The sequence below is a fragment of the Mauremys mutica genome, chromosome 14, assembly GCF_020497125.1.
Source record: "Mauremys mutica isolate MM-2020 ecotype Southern chromosome 14, ASM2049712v1, whole genome shotgun sequence".
Taxonomy (NCBI): Eukaryota; Metazoa; Chordata; order Testudines; family Geoemydidae; genus Mauremys; species Mauremys mutica.
Window position 1 is genome coordinate 38,379,103 of NC_059085.1, and position 21,693 is coordinate 38,400,795.

Here is a 21,693-nt window from a genome sequence, read left to right on the forward strand (position 1 = left end):
CATAAAATTAAACAGGACATTTTTGTTGGGAGATAAACATCTTGAATTCATGCCAGTTTTTAACAAGTTGGGAGTGTCACAGTCTTCCAACAAGTATATTAGGAGTTTGTGGTTTCCTCCGTCTCCCCTGACACTGATATACTTCACCTTGAAACATCCTTTAAATATGAGTTAACTCTATATGCTAAGCAATCTGTTCCATGTTGTATTTAGCTGTGACACACCAAATAAGTTTCCCAGACCTGGAGAAGAGTGCTGTCTCTCTCACTAAGGGAAAAAGGTCCAATCAAAGATATTCCCTCACCACCCTTGTCTCACTCACTCACACACCCACACTGATTCAAACATTTCTTAAGGAAGCTTTTCCCCACACTCACCTTGTGAACTTACAAACAGTGAATGAGGAAGTGTTATTTACCCCTTCACATAACACAAGAACCAGGGGTCACCCAATGAATTTAATGGACAGTAGGTTTAAAAATAATAAAATGAAGTATTTTTTCACACAACGCACAGTCAGCCTGTGGAACTCATTGCCAGGGGATGTTGTGAAGGCCAAAGGTATAATTGGATTAAAAAAAGAATTAGATAAGTTAATGGAGGATAGGTCCATCAATGGCTATTAGCCAGGATGGCCAGGGATGCAACCCCATGCTCTGGGAGTCCTTAAACATCTGCCTACCTAAAGCTGGAACTGGATAACAGGGAGGCGGATCACTTGAGCTGAGGGAATGAACAGAACAGGTCAGCAGTGACTATAACCTGCATTTGCGTGGAGCTGCCTGTGGAAAACAATCCACCATTTCTGCCTAATGCTGAAATGCAGCACAAGGTGCTGCTGTTGCATTTTATTAGAGAGTGTGGAAAACAATAGAGCTGAAAGACTTCCTTGTGCAAAAGTTAATTGCTTTACACTCCCTTAACAGCTTTACAGCCAAGACTGCTCCATACAAATACTAACCATGTTTTTGACTAAGCGCGCTCAGGAATCCTTTGGCATGGCACTGAATAAGCTACACACTCTGTAGGTATCTGCTGCTCTGAGCAGCCAGAGAGAAGGGGGAGGGGGGTGTAGCCTCTCCTAAGCACCTGTAGTGGGCGTGGCTTCCTCTGTAGGCATCAGGTAACACCTGCCTATCCCTCTTGTGTAACTACAACCCTAGGCTTGCAAGGGAATTTGAGCCACCAGCCAGGAACAGGTGACATTCGAGCAGCAGCAGCAGAATAATGAGGAGCTGCTGCTGCTGCTGAGGCAAAGCGAAGATGGTAGAAAGACGCTTCTCCAAACTCTTCCAGAAAGGGTCACTTTTCCACTTAGCCCAGAACTACCAGCCAGTTGGGAATGGGGAGCCAGAAGGGGAGGTAAGGATTCCCTATGCCTCTTGCCTGTGAGTTATGAAATGCGGTGTGTAGATGGGGCTGAGCCTACAGTGCATTGCTGGCAACATTACATCTCTATAGCTATGGCAGTTTTGCGGTGCTACTTTGTTTTATCATCATATGTAAAATGGAGGATAATATTAACAATGACATTGACCTGCCTATTAGGGTGTTGTGTGGGTTAATTAAAGTGTGTGCAAACTGAATACTTCTATGATAAATCCTAAGTATTAACATTCATCTTTATGTTAAGGCTTTGCTAACTATACTCAGATTTGAAGCATATGTCATTGTGTTTGCACTGACTTTAGGGTCAAACAGATTTAAACAATGCAGGCCAATATTCTGAGCAAAAAGGCCCAAGGATGTGAATGAGTCCTGAGGCTGAACTTCCAAATGGGTGATTCCTTCAGTTCAGAATAGAGCCTATCAATGGGTGGGATGAGACATCCAGCTGCTTGGATGGCACTTTATCATTATTTTTATTACAAAATAATCCATGGACATTTTCAAAACATCACTCATTTTTAGAATGATTTTTTTGTTTTCTCAAAAATGTTCTTGAAATGTGGTTTGGAACATTTCTGAAATATACATTTTTAGTGTCCCCTCTATTTGCCACTGAATGTGAGAGAATGAAATTGTTGGTTTCTGTGGTTTTCTGTATGTTCAACATTTTTCCTCTAGCCATTCTGTAAGCTCTCTGGGGCTGTGCCTGCCTCTTATTACTACGGATTTGTCCAGTGCAATGGTGGTCTGATTTCTGTTGAGGTCTCTAGGGTCTATTGTAATAGAATTAATAATAATGACAGGATTGGATATTTTCAAGTAACAAAGTGTGAGCCGAATCCTGATCCTTGCCACACTCATGTGAGGTGTTGACCTTTGGACCCATTCACATGGGTAAGAGGAATCTGATTCCATCCTTTCTTCCATACCTGGACTGATTCCTTCTGGTTATAACACTACCTTGCTTTCCCTCCTGGGCATTTGCACCTTCCAAATACTTATAGGCAGTTATGTGCCCCTTAATCATCATTTGCCCAAGCTCTGTATATCGCAGATAATATTCTTAATCTTTCTTCAAAAGCTATTCCCTCCAACTCTCTAATCTGCTCTTCATTCCTTCTCATTTATTATCTTCTTTCTAGTCTCAAGTTGGCCAAAACTGTTGGCCCAGTATTATATGTGTAGCCTCACTAGTGCTACACAGAGAGAGGGAGAGGAAGACCGAGACCATCCTCTTTCTGCGCCTGTATGTGATGCTACAGCATACACAGCCCAACTTCACAGAGTAAAATAGAGACATGGCTGGGATGCCAAAAATTATTTCTGATCTTGCTGTAATGGGAGATTAAGATAGAGATTATTTTGCTCTCTTTTGGTAACCCAATAAAGAGGAATGTAGATGCAGTTTTTAAACTCCGGTCCACTGATCTGGCCAATATTCGAGTGAAGGTCCAGTCACTTGTCCACAGTCAGGGAATTATAGTCAGTCAGTAACTTATTCTGAATTAGAATTTGCAGTCTTCTGGCTCTGCCATTCTCTCTACAGCATTGTAAATAATTACGAATATTTGGGATCTCTGTGAGCACATGATCTCCTTGAATTCCAGTTTAAGTCTATGCAGAACATGATACCACTATAATATGACACTACAATGTGGACTAGCATGTGGAAAAAGGGTGATTCAGTGCATACAGTGTATTTGGACCTTCAAAAAGCCTTTGACCATGTCCCATGCAAAAGGCTCGTAAGCAGTCATGGGATGAGAGGGTGGCTCTCTCACAAATCAGTAACTGGTTAAAAGGTAGGATACAAAGGGTAGGAATAAATGATCAGTTTACACAGTGGAAAGAGGTAAATAGGTGGGTCCCTCAAGGATCTGTACTGGGACTGGTATTCTTATTCATAAATGATCGGGAAAAGAGAGTAAACAGTGAGGTAGCAAAGTTTAAGCCCTGGCTGGGATGATTTAGCTGGGGTTGGTCCTGCTTTGAATAGGGGGTTGGACTAGATGACTTCCTGAGATCTGTTCCAACCCTAATCTTCTATGATTCTATGATGCAGAATTACACAAGATAGTTAAATCCAAAGCTGACAGTGAAGAGTTACAAAGGGATCTCACAAAACTGGGTGACTGGGCAACAAAATGGCAGATGAAATTAATTGTTGATCAATGCTAAGTAATGCACATTGGAAAACATAATCCCAACAATGCATAGAAAATGATGGGGTCTAAATTAGCTGTTACCACTCCAGAAAGAGATCTTGGAGTCAGTGTGGATAGTTCTCTGAAAACATCTACTCAGGGTGCAGCAGGAGTCAAAAAAGCTAACAATGTTAGGAAGTATTAGGGGGAAAATAGATAAGACAGAAAATATCATAATGCCACTATGTAAATCCATGGTACACCCACACCATGAATACTGCATGCAGTTTCTGGTCACCCCATCTCCAGAATGATATATTAGAATTGGAAAAAGTACAGAGAAGGGCAACAAAAATGATTAGGGGTATGGAACAGCTTCCATATAAAAGTTGAAAAAGACTGGGACTGTTCAGCTTAGAAAAGAGACAACTAAGGGAGGGGCCTGGGGATCTGATAGAGGTCTATAAAATCTTGACGGTTGTGGAGAAAGTGAATGAGGAAGTGTTATATACCCCTTCACATAACACAAGAACCAGAGGTCACCCAATGAATTTAATAGGCAGTAGGTTTAAAAAATATAAAATGAAGTATTTTTTCACACAATGCACAGCCTGTGGAACTCATTGCCAGGGGATGTTGTGAAGGCCAAAGGTATAACTGGGTTAAAAAAAGAATTAGAGAAGTTAATGGAGGATAGGTCCATCAATGGCTATTGGTCAGGATGGCCAGGGATGCAACCCCATGCTCTGGGATTCCCTAAACATCTGCCTACCTGAAGCTGGGACCGGATAATGGGGGTGGATCACTTGACATTTGCCCTGTTCTGTTCATTCCCTCTGAAGCATCTAGCACTGGTTGCTGTTAAAAGACAGGATACTGGGCTAGATGGACCATTGGTCAGACCCAGTATGACCATTCCTATGTCCCTAAAGGCCTACATTTTCAGTGTAAGCCTGGGAAGAATCTGAGACAATGGGAAAATGATTTCCATTCAAGTCCACAGAGACCTCATTACAATGCAAATACGTCAGAATGATTTCAACGCAAGTCTACAAAGTTACTAAAATCATTTAAATGTACAACTGGAGACCTTTCCACAATGTCATTAGGATGTGATATTAACACATCAAAACAATTTCAGTGGTAATCCATGGAGAATCCATTCGGATGCCATTATATTCTGAAAGCATAATGCCAAATATGGTTGTTACATGCAAATGGAAGAAAGGTTTTAATTTACTACACACACAAGTGCTCCAAGACTTTATTATATTGGTGCTATTGACAATTATTATTATAACCATTAACATGGCATAATTTAAACAATGTGATAACTCAAGACTAAATTCCTTGCTTTTGTTATTATCTGGTAATTGACTAATACGCCGTCTACTTTCTAGTTGGAAACACTTTTACAGTGATAAATAGAAGGATTAAAAAAGCTTAAGCCCCATTTAAAACAGTCTTTGCCTGTTATGGTGTAATGGTTAAGGCACTAACTTGGGATCTAGTATACTGAAGTTCAGTTCCTACTTATGTCATCACACTCTAAGTCATTTAATATCTGTTTGCCTCAGTCATTCATCACTAAAATGAGAATAATAATTCTTTGTTTTTTCTATTTAAACTTGTTTAAACTTCTGTTTAAAATTGTTAACGTCTCAGATCTGAGTTTGTTTCCAAAAATACATGTGCACAGGGCCTAGGAAAATGGTGCTCTGATCTCAGTGGCAGGAGTAACCCAAACAACAATTATATGTGAGCTAAGGCACAAACATGATTCAAACAGGAAATTTAAAAGTGGAAAGTTTAGAACAGAGGTTGGAGTTTGTCCACCTCTAACCTCCATGCACAACACCAAGTGCTGGTCTCTTCTAAACCCTAAAACCAAACTGTAGAGATCAGTTTCTGAGCTGTTATAGTAGCTTCACAGATCTCTAATGGTGCTTTCCCTACACAGATGGTGCTTGATGTCAAATGGAGATGAATCTGTTCAGTAGCTATCATGGGTCTCATACTGCATCAACACTCCCAGGAGGAGAATGATGGTTGGCCTGCAAGGTTTGCTTCCTATCTAACTTCCCTTCAAGGGCATGGTGCTCCAGACCATAGTTTGTATCATCAGGGTGCTGCTGGGAGGAGGGATAGCTCAGTGGTTTGAGCATTGGGCTGTTAAACCCAGGGTTATGAGTTCAATCCTTTGGGGGCCACTTAGGGATCTGGGGCAAAAATCAGTACTTGGTCCTGCTAGTGAAGGTAGGGGGGCTCAACTCAATGACCATCCCTTCCAATTCTAGGAGATAGGTATATCTCCAATTATTTTTTTATGCTGCCACTGGCTTACCCCTGCCCCCATCCTCCTCGCTTTCAGGCTGGAAGGGAGAGAAAAGTCAGTGGGAGGGTGAAAGGTTTATGAAGAGGCTCAAAGGGGAGTATGATGCATTGAGTGGCTGCTCCCTAGCTCTCCAACATGCCTCCACAAATACAGAGAGACCCCAACACATAGTATGCATGTAGAGGGACCTTTGATGAGCTCCTGGAGTGGGAACCAGCATGCCATTAATCTGCTGCTTCCTTCTTTTTCTCTCCTCTGTGAGCATTGTTGGATACCATTCAGCCCTGGGAGATTCTGCCACAAAGGAGATTTAGGTTAGATATTAGGAATAACTTTCCAACTAGAAGGCTAGTTAAGCTCTAGAATAGGCTTCCAAGAGAGGTTGTGGAATCTCCATCCCCAGAACAGGGTTTTAAGAACAGGTTGGACAAACCCCTGTCAGGGATGGACTAGGTTTACTTGGTTCTGCCTCAGTGCAGGGAGCTGGACTTGATGACTTCTCAAGGTTCCGTCCAGACCGACATTTCTATGATTCCCATAGCTTTGTGTGCATGAGCATTGTAAATACTGTAGAGAGGATAGAGACAGATGCTCAGAGTTATATATGAACATAGGTGAGGCGTTTCCCTCTCTTTTAAGAGGGAAAAACGCCCTCTTTGTCTGGAATTATCATTTGCTGCAGTTACACAAAAGCCACTAACAATGACATGGGCCTTCCAAAGCCTTAGGCAAAGATAGTGTAAACCCTGAATCAATACTTCTGAATTAAAGTCAAGACAAAGTTGACTGTCCAACATTGTGGATGGGATTTTCAAAAGGTCCATCACCCCTGTTTGCAGGCAGAATTTACACCTAAAATATATGTGACCTGACAAAATGAATTAGGGTTCAAATCAGATTCCTTGCATCTCCAGTTAAATGTTTGCTCCCACAACTGGATTGGAAAATTTGTCCCTTTCCATTGAAGAACTTCTTAAACAGTAGCACTTGTTAAAAAATGTCAAAGCTTTGACATTTTTTGATGGGGAAAAAAAGGAAAAATTTCATGAACTGTTTCCCATTTTTCTACCAGTTCTATTGCTCAGTCTGTTTTTCCATTCCTTTCATTCTACTGTGCCTTGTACTTGTTGTGCTCATTCTCTGTGTTGCAATTTATTCATGTCAATGAATTTTTCTTAATTTAGTTTCTTCTTAGTGGACCTGGTGCTGCAAACATTCACACATAGCTCTAGGACTGTAAGGATTCCTCACATACATACACACTGGGTCAAAATGTCGCAACCTGTTTGTTTTTTAACAAAAAATGCAATTTTATTGAAAGTTGGAATATTTTTTGAAAATATTTTGATTTCAATATTTTTTTTAGAAAAAAAATAAAAAGGAAACAAAGCAGTTCATTTCAAATTATTTTTGTTGTTTAATTCTGGTGTTTGAAAACCCAAAACAAAATTAAAATTTCCATTCAAAGCAAAATAAAAAATGGTGTCCTGAGGTTTTTTTCATTTAAAAAAAAATCAAAATCTTCTACAAAAAATGTTAAACAAAACCATTTGATTCAAGTTCTTCAAGGAAACAAAATTAGATTTTTCTACCAGCTCTACATACATATATATATATATATATATGGGTTTGCAGGATCAGAACTCAAGTTTCCTGTCCATCAGGCAATGGAAATGGGTTGGCTTTTGTTCTTTGCTCTAAATGTAGTGCTGAGTTACAATTCCAGTATATGCCGTTTTTTTGTTCTTTTTGGGTTTTTTTCCTTCAGCGTCTACTGTTATGGAGTAAGTGCTTTCCCGTGCTACTCATTCACTTCTCGACAGAGGTGTAGGAGACGGCCCATAGTTATCACTCTTTACTTACTACGGTTATTGCTCAACTGTATGTTTATACACTGGCAGTAAAGTTGGTAATATGTGCCCTTTAGAAGAAAATTACAGGAAGGAAAGGAGTGCTGTTTAAAAACAGACAACATGAAAGGTCAGCACAGCATATCACACATTAGCAAAAAGTCAGAGCCTATTTACATAGTCTTTAAGCATTTGATTAAAGATTTTCTAAGGGAACAAGTTTGTTGGCTGACACGTTTAGCTCTTTAGGGGTCATCTTGCCCTTGATCCTTCTGAATTTGCCCCCAGAAATACCAAAGGAGAAAAATGCTGCCATGGAAACCAGTCCATTGTTATAACAAATACATTTTGGTTCCTAGTCAGGTGCCCAGGTCTTTGGCAAACACTAACTTCCTTTAACAAAAAGAAAAGCAGCTTGTCCCCAACAGGGCATGAAAGGGACCAATGGCCCTAATGTTTTCCAGCAAGCTGGGGGTTAATTTCATTCTCTGCAGCTCCCACACAGGTTTACAGGGTGGAGTAATGAAGCAGGGCTGAGACTTGAAGGCCCAATCAGGCCCTCAGAGGAAACCCAGGAAACTCTATATAAGCAGCTACCTTACAAAGCTGAGCTTCCAGGGTCCCACCCTGTTGCGGAGTGGTGTGGGTGGAACTGCACTCTGTGCGGGTCTGTGTTTAGGTTAAAAACTCCTTGTGGTTGTAATCTGCACCCCCTAAGGCATGAGTGAAGACCTGGAACATGTACTTCCAGTCTGCCTGTCTTTACTTTAGAGTCAGGAAACACAATGAGAACAAGAAGGAACACATTTAAAATCTCTCTCAAGGGAAGAGTGAGTGAGCACTGTGTGTTTGTGTGTGAGATGCTGTGTGGCTGCAGTGTTGAACTGACTAATTGGGGGGGCAAGTGGGCTGGGCTGAGGGGGTCTCTGTACGTGGGACCTGTCAACTGCATGGCTAGCTGCAAACATTCAAAAGCCAAGAGTGAGGCCGCCAAAATCATGAGCCTGGCTTTCAAATCATTTTAAAATATTTTTTTAAAATATATTTAAAGTTTACGTGTCTTGTGGCTTTAGAACCATCAGCATTCACATTTCAGGCTTATCTCTGCAACCATGAAGGCTAGAAACTTTTTTAAGTGAAAGCTTCAGGGGCTAGGGCTGTAAGAAAAACACCACCAAATATTGTGAGACTCGCAACAAGAGTGGAAGAATTGGCAACAGTACTTAAGCAGGATTAAACCGCACTAGTGACACAGCCCCACAGATGGCGGGGGGCGCGGAATATCTTGCTGTGGAATTCTAGTCTGTTCTTCCCAGGTTTTTGTACTATGTCCATTGCTGCAGTGCCATGCAGGGTAGAACTTTTCACTCTTGCAGCTTGCACTTCACCATATTACAGTCTACCTGCTAGCCCGGCTAAAGATAGGAAGGAGGAGGGAGCAAACAATACCCCAGAATGAACAACCCTAACCAAACCAGAAACTAACAGTCTTCATATGCCCTGGTGAATGGTGAGGAGCTGAGCATTTGAGATTTGTAGACAGCTCTGCCTTTCTCACCCTTTCCAGATTTGCTTTGTGTCCCAGTGTGATCTGCAATGAATCATAGATCAAAAACAAGAGTAGCCAGAGAGCTAAAAGAAGATGTGACATTTTGTAAGGTGTGGTGGTGCAGAACATTATGCGTGACTTGTAGCCTAAATGTCTGCTCCTTTGTAACTTGCAGCACTGACTGAGCTTGCCAAACCATAGTTATGCTAATAATTTTTATTTTCTCCTGCCAACCCATCCTTGAGTGATGCACTCTTTATTGTGTTAAAGTAGGTTGTAGCACAATAAAGTAGGTCTAGCACATGCCAACTCATTTCAAACATTGTGGCTTTGCAAGACAAAGATCATTCTGAGTGTCCTGTCCCACTACATGCGGATAAACTCATTTTAATAATTGTGCCTTTGTAACAATACAGTTTATTTAAGCAAAACCTATAACTATATATCAGCAAAATAAAAAATGTAATGGCTTTCTATGTATACCTCAGTCCAAATTTCAGATCAGTGGGTATGACATCTGTCTACCTTATTAAAAGGAGTGAATTACAATTATAGATAATATCAAAGAGATTATAAAACATCTAGATAAGGCACTGGGTTGGGACTCAGGTGACCTGGGTTCTATATCTGGCTCTGTCATTAATCAGCTGTGTGACTCTGAGAAAGTCACTTTTCTTCTTTGTGCCTCAGTTTCCTCCTCCACCCTTTGTTTGGATTGCCTATTTAGATTGTAAAGGTACTGTCTATCACTACGTTTATGTACAGTTTCCAGCACAATGGATTCCTGTCCTCAACTAAAATGTTCATTATTAAGTATTATTTGTTTTAGACACGACAGTTCCTAACCACCACTGTTTCTGTAAAGGAAAATCACGCTGTTTCTCCCTAGCAGAATTTTTTCTATCTATCCATGTAGGGGAATGTCCGGCTTTCATTGGGGTGGTATCTGAGTGCTTTAGAGGGAGTCAACAAATTTAAAGGACAAAGGAGAACTGTTGATTTATCTGGATACTGATATAGTAGGGAAATGTGTGCCTAATCTAGCTGCCCGACCCAGCAACCTGAGCGTGCTGCTGCACAAAGGTGTCCAATGGACTTGGGATGCAAATCTGAATAAAGAGTTTGAGAAACTAAATGAGTTAATTAAAGAGGCCCCAGTCCTGAGGTACTGACAGTACGCACTAGAGCCAGGTCTACGCTACAAGCTTGGGTCAACACAAGTTATGGCAGCATAAAGCCATCACAGTTAGTATATCGCTTGTGCCAAGTTATCCTCAGATGACTCCAAGCAGGGTATCGATGCAGTCCTCTTAAAGCAGAATGGTCAAAACTGGACCATGCTCAAATACTGGAGGTCAAGTGGCTTGTGCGTCAAAGGTGCTAACAAAAGCTGAGTGTCGATATGCTCAGAGAAGAAGGCTTTGACCTCAGTCCATGTGTGTAAAAAGTTTTGTGTCTTTATTTACAGGAAGACAGTGTTAGGTGAAACTGACCATAAACCACTTATTATTGCCAAAAGGGTCTTTCCCTTCCCCTTCTCCTTCCCCTTCTCCCTCCCGCCGAGAATACAGATCTTAGTTTTTCACTTCAATGCGTGATTTGCAAATTCAATACAAACCTGGGAGAGATTTGATGGCGCCAGACGCTCTCTGGAGAGCGTTCAGCCAAAGTACCATGGAGCAAAGTCCAGAGCTAGCCATTATGCATGTCAATTTGATTTTAAAAGAAAATTCTCAGGTCTCACAGGCCATGTGGACTGTGATTGCCAGAGCAGCAGCTCAGGATGAGAACCTGCAGAAACTGATTAAAGCTACTAGCACAGGGTGACAAGGGCAGCATGTTCCCAGGCCCTGTCACCGATTCAGAGGGAGCTCTCACTCCGAGGTCAGATTTTCAAGACACTGGGATGGTGATTCTTAAGGCGTTCGAGAAAAATATAGTAAAAAGGATACATAGAGGTCATTTAGAGATTGTAAAATCTAAGAGAAGGCCAATAGACCTTTTTATACTGGTCTCAAATTACCAGTGCTTTGAGGAAGTTTTCAAGCCTTGTTGCATGTGCTAAAAATACAGACTAAGTTGAGCGAAAGAGCCCATGTTGGTGGCATGGGAAAAATTGGCCCCATTGGAGCAAAGTAGGCATAGATTTGTTTATGTTGCCTGGAAAAAACTATGCCCTCATTCGTGACTTATTCTCACTTCTCTGAAATAGCTTTACTGTAAGGCTTTGTCTACACTGGTTACTGAACGATGAAACTTTTGTCATTCAGAGCTGTGGGAAAAAAAACACATACCCTGAAAGACAAAAGTTTTGCAGATGAAAAGCGTGGGTGCAAACAGCACTTTGTTGGCAGGAGTGCTCTCTTGCCGACATCGTTACCACCACTCATCGGGGGTGGAAGTGTTTTGTCTCTCCCGCGGACAAACAGCGGCTACCGTGCATGCCTTTTAGCTGCATGGCTGTGGCAGCACAGCTGTGTCGCTAAAAGGTGCGTAGTGTAGACAAAGCCTAAGACACCATGCAAAACAGGTGATTGTGCACATCAAACCTATATTTGCTAGACATGGTGTACTTAACCTAGTGATATCTGACAATGGGCTGCCCTTGAGTGGATGTGAGTTTAAGTAGTTTGCAGTAAGCATTTTTGGCTTGGTTGCTTTGCGATTCCTTGCATCAGGCATCTCCCAAGGACTTCATGAAGGAGCTTTAATTTGAGCTGACTCTAAAACAAATCACCAGCTCTCTTTCCCAGGAACAGGTTCTTTCTTCTGTACCAAGAAGGATTTCTGGTTATTTGGGGGGAAGACTCTGGAACTAGGCCTGGTCCTGTTCACCTTCTGCCTCTTTCCTCTCCAGGCCATTATGTGCAACACCCTTGCTACTCCTCCCTGGAACTACTGCCAGGTGGCTGACTGTTTTTCTCAGCATTTACCAGCGTATTTACCTCATACTTTCTTTCTCCTCCCCTCTTCCTGGAGCATGGCCTGATTTCCTGAAACTGTTGGAGAATAAGTTTCCACTTCCAACATAAAATGGACACATGCACGCACACACAGTACAAGCGAGAACTGTATCCCCTCTCAGGAGCATAACAATTTGTGAGTTATAGGCATGACTGAGTGGTCAGACCAGAGGAGTAGTCAGACCAGCCATTCCAGCTCAGACACTGACTACCTCTGTGGTCTTGGACAAATAATTTAACCTCTCTGCCTTAACTTTCCCCATCTGTAAAACAGAGATGATAATATGTACCTGCCACAGGAGGGGGAAAGGGGTTGCAAGGGTTAATTATTTAACTGTTAGATAAGTGTGAAGTCCTCTATGACTGAAGGATAAGGGAAGAGAGGCCAGATAAAGGGAGGAACCAAAAGATGAATGAAATGACTGTACTAGCTAAGTTCTTCTTCCCTAACAGTTGCTTTATCTGTATTACTCAGACAGATGAAGAACGGGTGCTGACAGCAATTGAACAAGAGAAAGAAGTGACAGCTCTTCCCCCCAAAGAAGCTTGCAAATGCCATAAAGAAGACTTGGCAAAAAGTTTACATGTAAGGCTCATTGCATAATGCATAACTGCACTTTGTGGAAATACGGACTCACCCCAATATCCCACATGATTTTACTTAGAGAGGGAGCCAACCTGCGAAATTCATGTCTAGTTTTAGATGCAAACTTCTCAAGGGTCTGGTGGGGTTCAGATCTGTCCTTTTCATTTGGGTGGCTTTCTGAGACTTAACAGTTGAATAATTGATTTACTTTGTTCTGATCAGTGATGATGGTGAGTTAAGTGAACCTCTGAACCGCAAATGACTTGAGTTAAAGCTTGGGCAGCACAGACAACTAACTGCTCTTGGTCCATCACCAACGGGTAGAGGATTTAGCATAGTTATGCAAATTTACGTGCAAGATGCACAGCTCTTCAGGTGTCACACTCTGCCCCAGCTCAGTTCTAGCAAACTCGTCATAAAATCTTAGTGCATGTAGGCCACAGGACTGGAAGGGACCGGCTGGGTCATCAAGTCCAGCCCCTTGTTATTGCAGGCAACCCTGTCATGTAATCCCTTTCTTAAATTTATCCAGCTCCATCTTAAAACTTGTTAGGTGGTTTGCCCCCACTACTCCTATTGGGAGGCTGCTCCACAATGGCTAGGAACCACCTTCTAATTTCCAGCCTAAATTAATTTATGTCCAGTTTATACCCAGTTTACACTCGTATGGCCCCATTTTCTTCCCGTAGTCCCACAGCATTCCTAGCATCTAAATCAATGATATTCATGTCATGGCTCTAGAACCATAGATGATTCCCTGAAATATTACATGGGACTTTCACTGGGCTTGGATCACGTGATTCACACATAGCCATGTGTAAGAGATGATGTGGGGGAAAGCACATATATACACCGCCCTGAAAGGAACACTGGATTGCATTCTACCTCTCGAGGAATATTTTAAATACTCAATTTATATTACAGTTTGCAATGGGGAAAAACTAATAATATGCTGTAAGGAATGTATACATGATCATATATGTATGAAAAGAATATGCTGGAGGACAGAAATCTAGGAAATGCTGATCCACTAAAGCTAGGAACCAGGGAATATTGTAGTACTGAGTATTTGATATAGTTTTTAATTTTTAGTTTATTCTCCACTGCTGCCATCTCTCAAACTTGCAGACACAATTTATTTTCATGTTTATTTGTTCTTTTTTTATTTGGCAAAACAGTGATTATTTTTTCTTGTGTTTCTAGTGAACCTAGAAGTTAGTTTATTTTCTTAGTTGATTTTTATTTTGTCATTCATCAAACGGCATCACAAATCTGGAAATTAGGGTGACCAGATGTCCCGATTTTATAGGGACAGTCCCGATATTTGGGGCTTTTTTGGTATGGGCTCCTATTACCCCCCAACCTTGTCCTGATTTTTCACACTTGCTGTCTGGTCACCCTACTGGAAATAGGATTTGTTAATGAATTTGTGCTCCCTCTGCTGGATCTATGATAGTAGCTTCCAAAGATTTGTAGTTGGTACAAAAGCAGCGGTTCTCTTTTATTGTTGTTTTTCATGTCCGATCGTTCTGGATATTTGGTCAGTGTCGTACACCCCACACAGACAACTGAAAGCTGTAAGACTTGGTCAAATATTAGACCTGAACTTCTGGCCAAATGTATTTATTATTTTTAATGCAGCTTGATTGCATGATGCAGTTTTCCTGGATCATTTTACACTAATTTTAACCTCCCACCAGGTTGATTTACAAACTGGACTCTCTGAGTTTTCTGTGCTACAACGCAGAATAACACATGGCTGGAATGAGTTTATAGTAGACAATACAGAACCAATATGGAAGAAATATCTAGACCAGGTAAGGATTACATGTGTAGCTATGGTGCAGCCCATTAAAAGGTGGTTTCAAATTTCTGTGGTACGCAGTAGTACTCAACAGTGAGAAAATCTGTTCTGATTGGATCAGAGCACTTCCGTGTATTAGAAATTGTATGGCTTTCTATGGCTCCAATCCAGCAATGGGCTCTGCATAGAGACAGAGCTCTGCCTGGGGGGAAATCATTGCAAGATCATGGTCCATGTTTGTATTGCATGGAGATAGATTTAAAGATCCACCCTTTTCTTAAGATGCTGTACGCTGTGTATAAATCAAGAGCCTTACCATTCTTTGCACCAGCTGCAAAACAATAACAATATTGTTATTGAATAACAATATTCGTTTCCTTCTCAGGCCAGTGATAAAAGAAAGAAAGGTTGTATAAAGAAAGTGATAACAGGGGCATATTCTGATTTCAGTTATGACACATTGCAGTGAGTGAAACTGATGAGCACTAAATTTTCAGCAAGAAAGGATGAAGTTTAAAGCTCAGATGAAAGTTAACTTCAGCTCTTGTGCTAGTGTAATAAATGCAATATTGTGATATCCCTTTGAAGATCGAGTGATTCAAATAATGCAAGAAACACACTATAGGGGTGATGTCTTTAATCTTATTCGTCCTAGGCTGAGTTATCCTTTATTAGGAGCACATGGAATCTCATGTGTATTAACGGATCTCACAAGCTGAATGTAACTCTTGTCTGTGCCTTGGAGCTTTTACCAGAACAGGGGTTATGTTTTGATAGAGATTTATTGTTTTGATTTTTCTTACTAATCAGTTTTGCCTGTGGTTTCACTTTAGATGGATCCTAAGGATTGTAAATTTTGTTTATTTTATCTAAGGGTTCATTTTTGTTTCACTGATTTCATCCCCCTCCTACTTATTCAGTGTCCTTTTAAGCAGCTTCATATAACCATCAGTAAATTTTCTAAGCTTGTTTCTAAAGCATTCTTTGCACCTAATTAAAAATGACACATTGGTGCTTTGTCCTTCACCAGCTTGACCCTTTTAACAAGGGATTTTCTTTTGAGTACAGAATGGATTTTTTAGTACAGTCATACTCTCTAACAACCCTTCAGTCTCCTTGGAAGTGTTCCTTGTGGGAGCACACAATTCACACTCATAAATTTGAATGACCCGTAACATGCATTTTTAAATTTCACAATGGCCTGCCTCCTTTCACTTACTGTATTTTATGCATCTATGCCCAATCTTTTGTTAATGATGGGAACTAAGCACTTGAGTTTCACGACTGACTTCAATGAGCGCTGGCTCAAGCCCGAATTCCTCTAGGGTGTATCTCCATAACCCATTGGGGGGGTTCTTTTCTTTTTTGTTCTTTTTGTTACATCACTTCCAGTGGTTACTAAGGCCTGGTCTACATCTAAGATACGTCAACTTCAGCTACGCTACTCTCATAGCTGAAGTTGCGTATCTTAGATCGACTTAGATTGACTTACTTCACGTCCTCATGGTGTGGGATCGACGGCCGCCGCTCCCCCATCGACTCCGCTTCCACCTCTCACCCTGGTGGAGTTCCAGAGTCGCCGGGGAGCACGTTCGGGGATCGATCACTACCCGCCGCATTGGCAGGTAGTGTAGACCATACCCTGAGGAAACGATTTTCACAAATAGAAGCTTAAAATTAGGCTCCTAAATCCATATTTAGGTCTCTAAATAAGTGACAAGATTTTCAAAAGACCCGAGCATCCAACAGTTCCTATTGATTTGCAAGAATAGTGCTACTGCATCATTCTTGCAAATCAATAATTAAAGGAATTCTTTATCCCATTTACATGTTTCTTCTTCTTTGTAAAGAAGTCCGTCATTAAAATGTGTCACTAACGGTGAACTAATGAGCTTTATTTTTTTTTAAATAACATGTTTTTTTGAACTAAAACCAAAATCTCTTATTTTTATTTATTTTAGTTTAAGAATCCACTCATTCTATTGCTGCTGGCTTCTGCTTTAGTAAGTGTAATTACTAAAGAATATGAGGATGCTGTGAGTATTGCAATGGTAAGTTATTCACCTGGAAGTGGAATCACCTGGAAATTGAAGCTAGACAAATTCAGACAGGAAATAAGGTGTATCGTTTTAACAGTGAAGGTAATTAACCAGTGGATCAGATTTATGGAGGATTCTCTGTCACTGGCAATTTTTAAATTGAGGTTGGATGTTTTTTTCCTAAAAGAGCTGCTCTAGGAATTATTTTGGGGAAGTTCTATGGCTTGTGGTCAGACTTAGATGCTCACAATGGTCCCTTCTGGCCTTAGAATCTCAGAATCACCTGTAATGCAAGCACTGCATTAGCTGCAGTTAACATGCCCATGAATTTAATACCTCTTTCTCCTTAGGCAGTACTAATTGTGGTTACAGTGGCCTTCATTCAGGTACGTCCTAAGAATCCTTAACTTTGCAGCAGAGCTCTGCATCTCAGTTTATGGCCCGTTTGGAGTAATCCTGCTTTTGTAACTTAGTTTTATGCTGCTCTCTCATAAGGAGTATCGCTCTGAAAAATCTTTGGAAGAGCTCAACAAACTAGTCCCCCCAGAATGCAACTGGTAAGTCATGCATAGGAATTCGTTTTCTTTTAGTTCAGGTTGTGGGGGAAACGCCAGATAATGAAGGCAACAATTCTGATGCTTGTGCATGTAATGAATTGCTGATAACTGTCTTTGGATGGGGCATTTTACGGATGTCCAGTTGGTAATACATTGCCTTAGTGTATGCAATTATATCTCCCTCTTATGACTTGCCTTGGTGTTCACAGTTGCAGGAGTTCCCCTATAGTGGAGATGGCTGAAGTTCGTGTTTCGGTGCTTACGTTCCTGGGTTTGATCCCCAGTGATTAGCATGGGGTTTTTATATGAGTAGCCAAAGGTTCCTTACACGTGATCCAAGGGACGAGCTAGCTTCAGTCAATAGGACTGAGAGTCCAGCTACACCTGCAAGTCAAATACTGGTTTCTGAGTTGTGCAGTAAACAATTTTTTGCCAGTGAGCATATGGAAATAACCATCAATCCAGGTTGGCATTTGTGCCTGATGGGCTGAGAAATGATCCTACCATATTTGTTAGGCTTCCCAACCCCCACTAATGTGCCCTGGGGGGGGGGAGTAGGATTTCTCATCCTATTTTATACAAATCTATCTTATTTCCATTTCCTTTTTGTTTTTTTGGCCCTGTGACTGAATCCTTGAACTAATTCCCCCGCCCCCCCGTACCATCTTCGCACCACTGCTGTCTATAATTCATATGGACTGAGTTGTACCAGCTGCCAGCAACCCCCCAAGGATAAATCCATCATCTAGAAATTCCTGAAGTGTAAGGATGGCCCAGACATATCCCCTTTTCCTTGGATACAACCCCCCCTAAACTGGAAGCTGGAGGGACTGGCAAAGGAGTCACTACAACACGTTTACACTGATGATGATTCCCCAGTACAGGGAGAATCCCCCACTGGCCGTATTCTCCGACATTAGGGTACCTTTGCCCTGGGAGACTCTCAAAAAGCAACTCTAATGGACTGAAGGACCTGGCCCATTGGTGTGCATATTAGGGATTTGCATACACCCAAGTAAATCTCACCCTCAGAGATGTTCCAATAAGCTTCTTTCACAGACTAGACTCCTTCCCAGTCTGGGCCCAGTCCTTTCCCCTGGTACAGTCCTCATTAGTTCCAGCAGGCATTTTAGGTGAAAAGCAAGAGCTTTCTCATAACTGGGACTGCTCCCTTCTTCTGCTCCATCCCCTTTTATAGCTTTGGCATAAGGCGGGAATCCTTTGTCTCTCTGACTCCCCACCCTCCTTCTAAATGGAAAAGCACCAGGTTTAAGATGAGTTCCAGTATCATGTGACATGGTCACATGTCCTGTGAGACCCCATGTCTCCATTTTCTAAAGGGCTGGCCTGCATGTACCCTGGAAGGTTTGCAACTAAACAGCCATTTACAACCAATTGTTCTAGTCAATGGGAGCCATCAAGATTTTAAGCCACCATTAATGGCCAACACTTTTGCACAATTACAATAGGACCTCAGAGTTATACTTCATATTTCTAGCTTCAGACACAAGAATGATACATTCATACAAATATAATCTACTGAATACATTCATCCTAACCTTTGTAATGATACTTTACAAGAGACCTTTTGCATAAAGCATATTCCAGTTACATCATATTCACATTCATAAAGCATATGGAGTGCAACATCATACTTGTATCTTTGAAAATCAGCTCTGTCATGACCAATACAAAGAAATGGTTCATGTTGAGGTTATAATTATTGTGTCAAAAATGAGGTGTGGCCTTTTCTACTTCAATGGTCATTGAACTTTGCACCTTACAAATACTCTGGTTACCTTTGCCTATTTCCTCCAATGAATTTCAAAGAATACAAAGAAATGGTTCATGTTGAGGTTATAATTATTGTGTCAAAAATGAGGCATGGCCTTTTCTACTTCAATGGTCATTGAACTTTGCACCTTACAAATACTCTGGTTACCTTTGCCTATTTCCTCCAATGAATTTCAAAGAATACAAAGAAATGGTTCATGTTGAGGTTATAATTATTGTGTCAAAAATGAGGCATGGCCTTTTCTACTTCAATGGTCATTGAACTTTGCACCTTACAAATACTCTGGTTACCTTTGCCTATTTCCTCCAATGAATTTCACAGAGTAGGCACCTAATCTTTTCAAAGGTGAACATTTAGTACAACAACATGGAAAAACACCAGTTCAGTAATTCTACCTTTAAACAGCTTGCCAAATATGATAGTCCCTTGCATCTGCCTGTAAGCAGTCTTTAAAGTTCAAACGGGGGAAAGCACTCCAATTCAGGATATTCAGGTTAAATGTATATTATTACTGAAATCTAAAGCTTCCATAATCCACCCATGTGTTTGTGCATTAAAACTAAATTTGGAGTAGGAATATAATCTCCTTTCCTCATCCTTGGTTAGATGATAAACTCTTATTGAGATCGGAATGTCTCTGGGGCAAGGACCTGCTCCTTATATTTGCCTAGCACGCTGTTTGGCCTATTTAAATAGTATCATTTTCTCAATGTAATGCAGCATAAGGGAAGGAAAACTGCAGCATCTTCTCGCCCGAGACCTAGTCCCAGGAGACATTGTGTGTCTTTCTATTGGAGACAGGGTTCCTGCAGATATCAGACTGATAGAGGTAAACACCAGCTCACACATAAACGATAACATCGGTTTGCTCGTCTATATTGTGATAAAGGCTCCACATAGTTACATTTTTAATTAGGTTACAGACCTGCTGGTGGACGAATCTAGTTTTACTGGAGAAGCTGAGCCTTGCAGTAAGACTGATGATCCCTTACTGGAAGCTGGAGACCTAACAACGCTGAGTAATGTTGTTTTCATGGGAACACTGGTGCGATATGGGAAGGGAAAAGTGAGTCCTATATACTCTCCATATCATCCACCTCTAAATAATAGCTAGAGAATCTTTTAAGTAAGGTCAGTATTTTGCATGATTCTCATTGCTATTTTCCTAATCCAGGGGCTAGTTATCGGAACTGGCGAAAACTCACAGTTTGGAGAGGTGTTTAAACTGATGCAAGCTGAAGAGGTAAGGGACACGAATTCTGTTTGTTTTGTTGGTACAGAGCTGTGTGGTACTGTCGTAGGACCCGAGTCTCCATATTGTTGTTCAAATACTGGAGGTCAAAGGGCTGTTTGTAGGGAGGGTGATCACGAGCTTCAGGCATTGCAGTAGGATTTAATAGGGCTGGGTTCAAGTCCCAGCTCTGCCACAAACTTTGGTGACCTTGGGCATGTCACTTATGCTCTCTATGCCTCAGGTCCCCATCTGTGAACTGACTAATGCTTCTTTCTTGTCTATTGAGATTATAAACTCTTTAATGGGCATTATTCTCTCACTGTGTATATGGTGTACAGTGCCTGCACAATAAGCCCCCGATCTCAGTTTAGGGTTGCTCCAGTGATAATAATGATGGTTATATTTCTTGTCACTGATTCTACACACGCACCTCATTTTACATAACAGAAACCAACTTTGGTTTTTTTCTCGTCACATTTCCAGACCCCTAAAACGCCTCTACAGAAAAGCATGGATAAACTGGGGAAACAACTTACTCTTTTCTCTTTTTGCATAATTGGTGAGTTTGCCCGAATGCCCTGTATAAACTATGATGCATTCCATTAGAAATGTATTCCCGTGTCCCTGGAGCAACTTTTTCGAAAGGGCCCTTTTATGTAGAGTGCCTCAGTTTTTGAGTGTCCGGCCTGCGATGCCTTGAGATGAGAAATCTCTTGAAATCCCTCACAGATCCTTAACTTCCATTTTTCAACTGGCTTTTCCTCCCTTCTCCTAGGTTTAATAATGCTGATTGGCTGGTTGCAAGGAAAGCATCTTCTCAGTATGTTCACTATTGGAGTGAGGTGAGGATTGGAAAGAACTCTTTTACTATTACAGTGAAACATGTCCCACCGAGTGGTTGCGTTTAAGAGGTTGCTTGAGACAATGGAAGGCACTTTTTTCTGTGGGGGGGGGGAGAGAAAAAAACCCTCAATACTTGTAAAAAGAACAGGAGTACTTGTGGCACCTTAAAGACTAACATTTATTTTAGCATGAGCTTTCGTGAGCTGCAGCTCACTTCTTCGGATGCATAGAATGGAACACACAGACAGGGGATATTTATACATACAGAGAACATGAAAAGGTGGAAGTATGCATACCAACAGGCAGAGTCTAATCAATTGAGATGAGCTATCGTCAGCAGGAGGAAAAAAAACTTTTTGAAGTGATAATTAAGATGGCCCATAGTTTTTTTTCCTCCTGCTGACGATAGCTCATCTCAATTGATTAGACTCTGCCTGTTGGTATGCATACTTCCACCTTTTCATGTTCTCTGTATATATAAATATCCCCTGTCTGTGTGTTCCATTCTATGCATCCGAAGAAGTGAGCTGCAGCTCACGAAAGCTCATGCTGAAATAAATTTGTTAGTCTTTAAGGTGCCACAAGTACTCCTGTTCTTTTTGCGG

At 41.2% G+C, this 21,693-nt stretch overlaps 1 protein-coding gene across 1 annotated transcript in view; it reads left to right on the forward strand.

Annotated features, from left to right (window-relative positions):
- Positions 1-1,165: 1,165 nt before the first annotated feature.
- ATP2C2 (ATPase secretory pathway Ca2+ transporting 2) overlaps positions 1,166-21,693 on the forward strand; it is a 42,322-nt gene continuing 21,794 nt past the window's right edge. Inside the window, exons 1-11 of the mRNA XM_044987098.1 lie at positions 1,166-1,362; positions 12,706-12,816; positions 14,517-14,633; positions 16,582-16,671; positions 17,010-17,045; positions 17,155-17,216; positions 19,732-19,840; positions 19,928-20,077; positions 20,186-20,254; positions 20,729-20,804; positions 21,021-21,087. Coding sequence (XP_044843033.1) covers positions 1,264-1,362; positions 12,706-12,816; positions 14,517-14,633; positions 16,582-16,671; positions 17,010-17,045; positions 17,155-17,216; positions 19,732-19,840; positions 19,928-20,077; positions 20,186-20,254; positions 20,729-20,804; positions 21,021-21,087 — 986 coding nt within the window. The 5' untranslated portion in view covers positions 1,166-1,263. The remainder of the gene's footprint in view (positions 1,363-12,705; positions 12,817-14,516; positions 14,634-16,581; positions 16,672-17,009; positions 17,046-17,154; positions 17,217-19,731; positions 19,841-19,927; positions 20,078-20,185; positions 20,255-20,728; positions 20,805-21,020; positions 21,088-21,693) is intronic.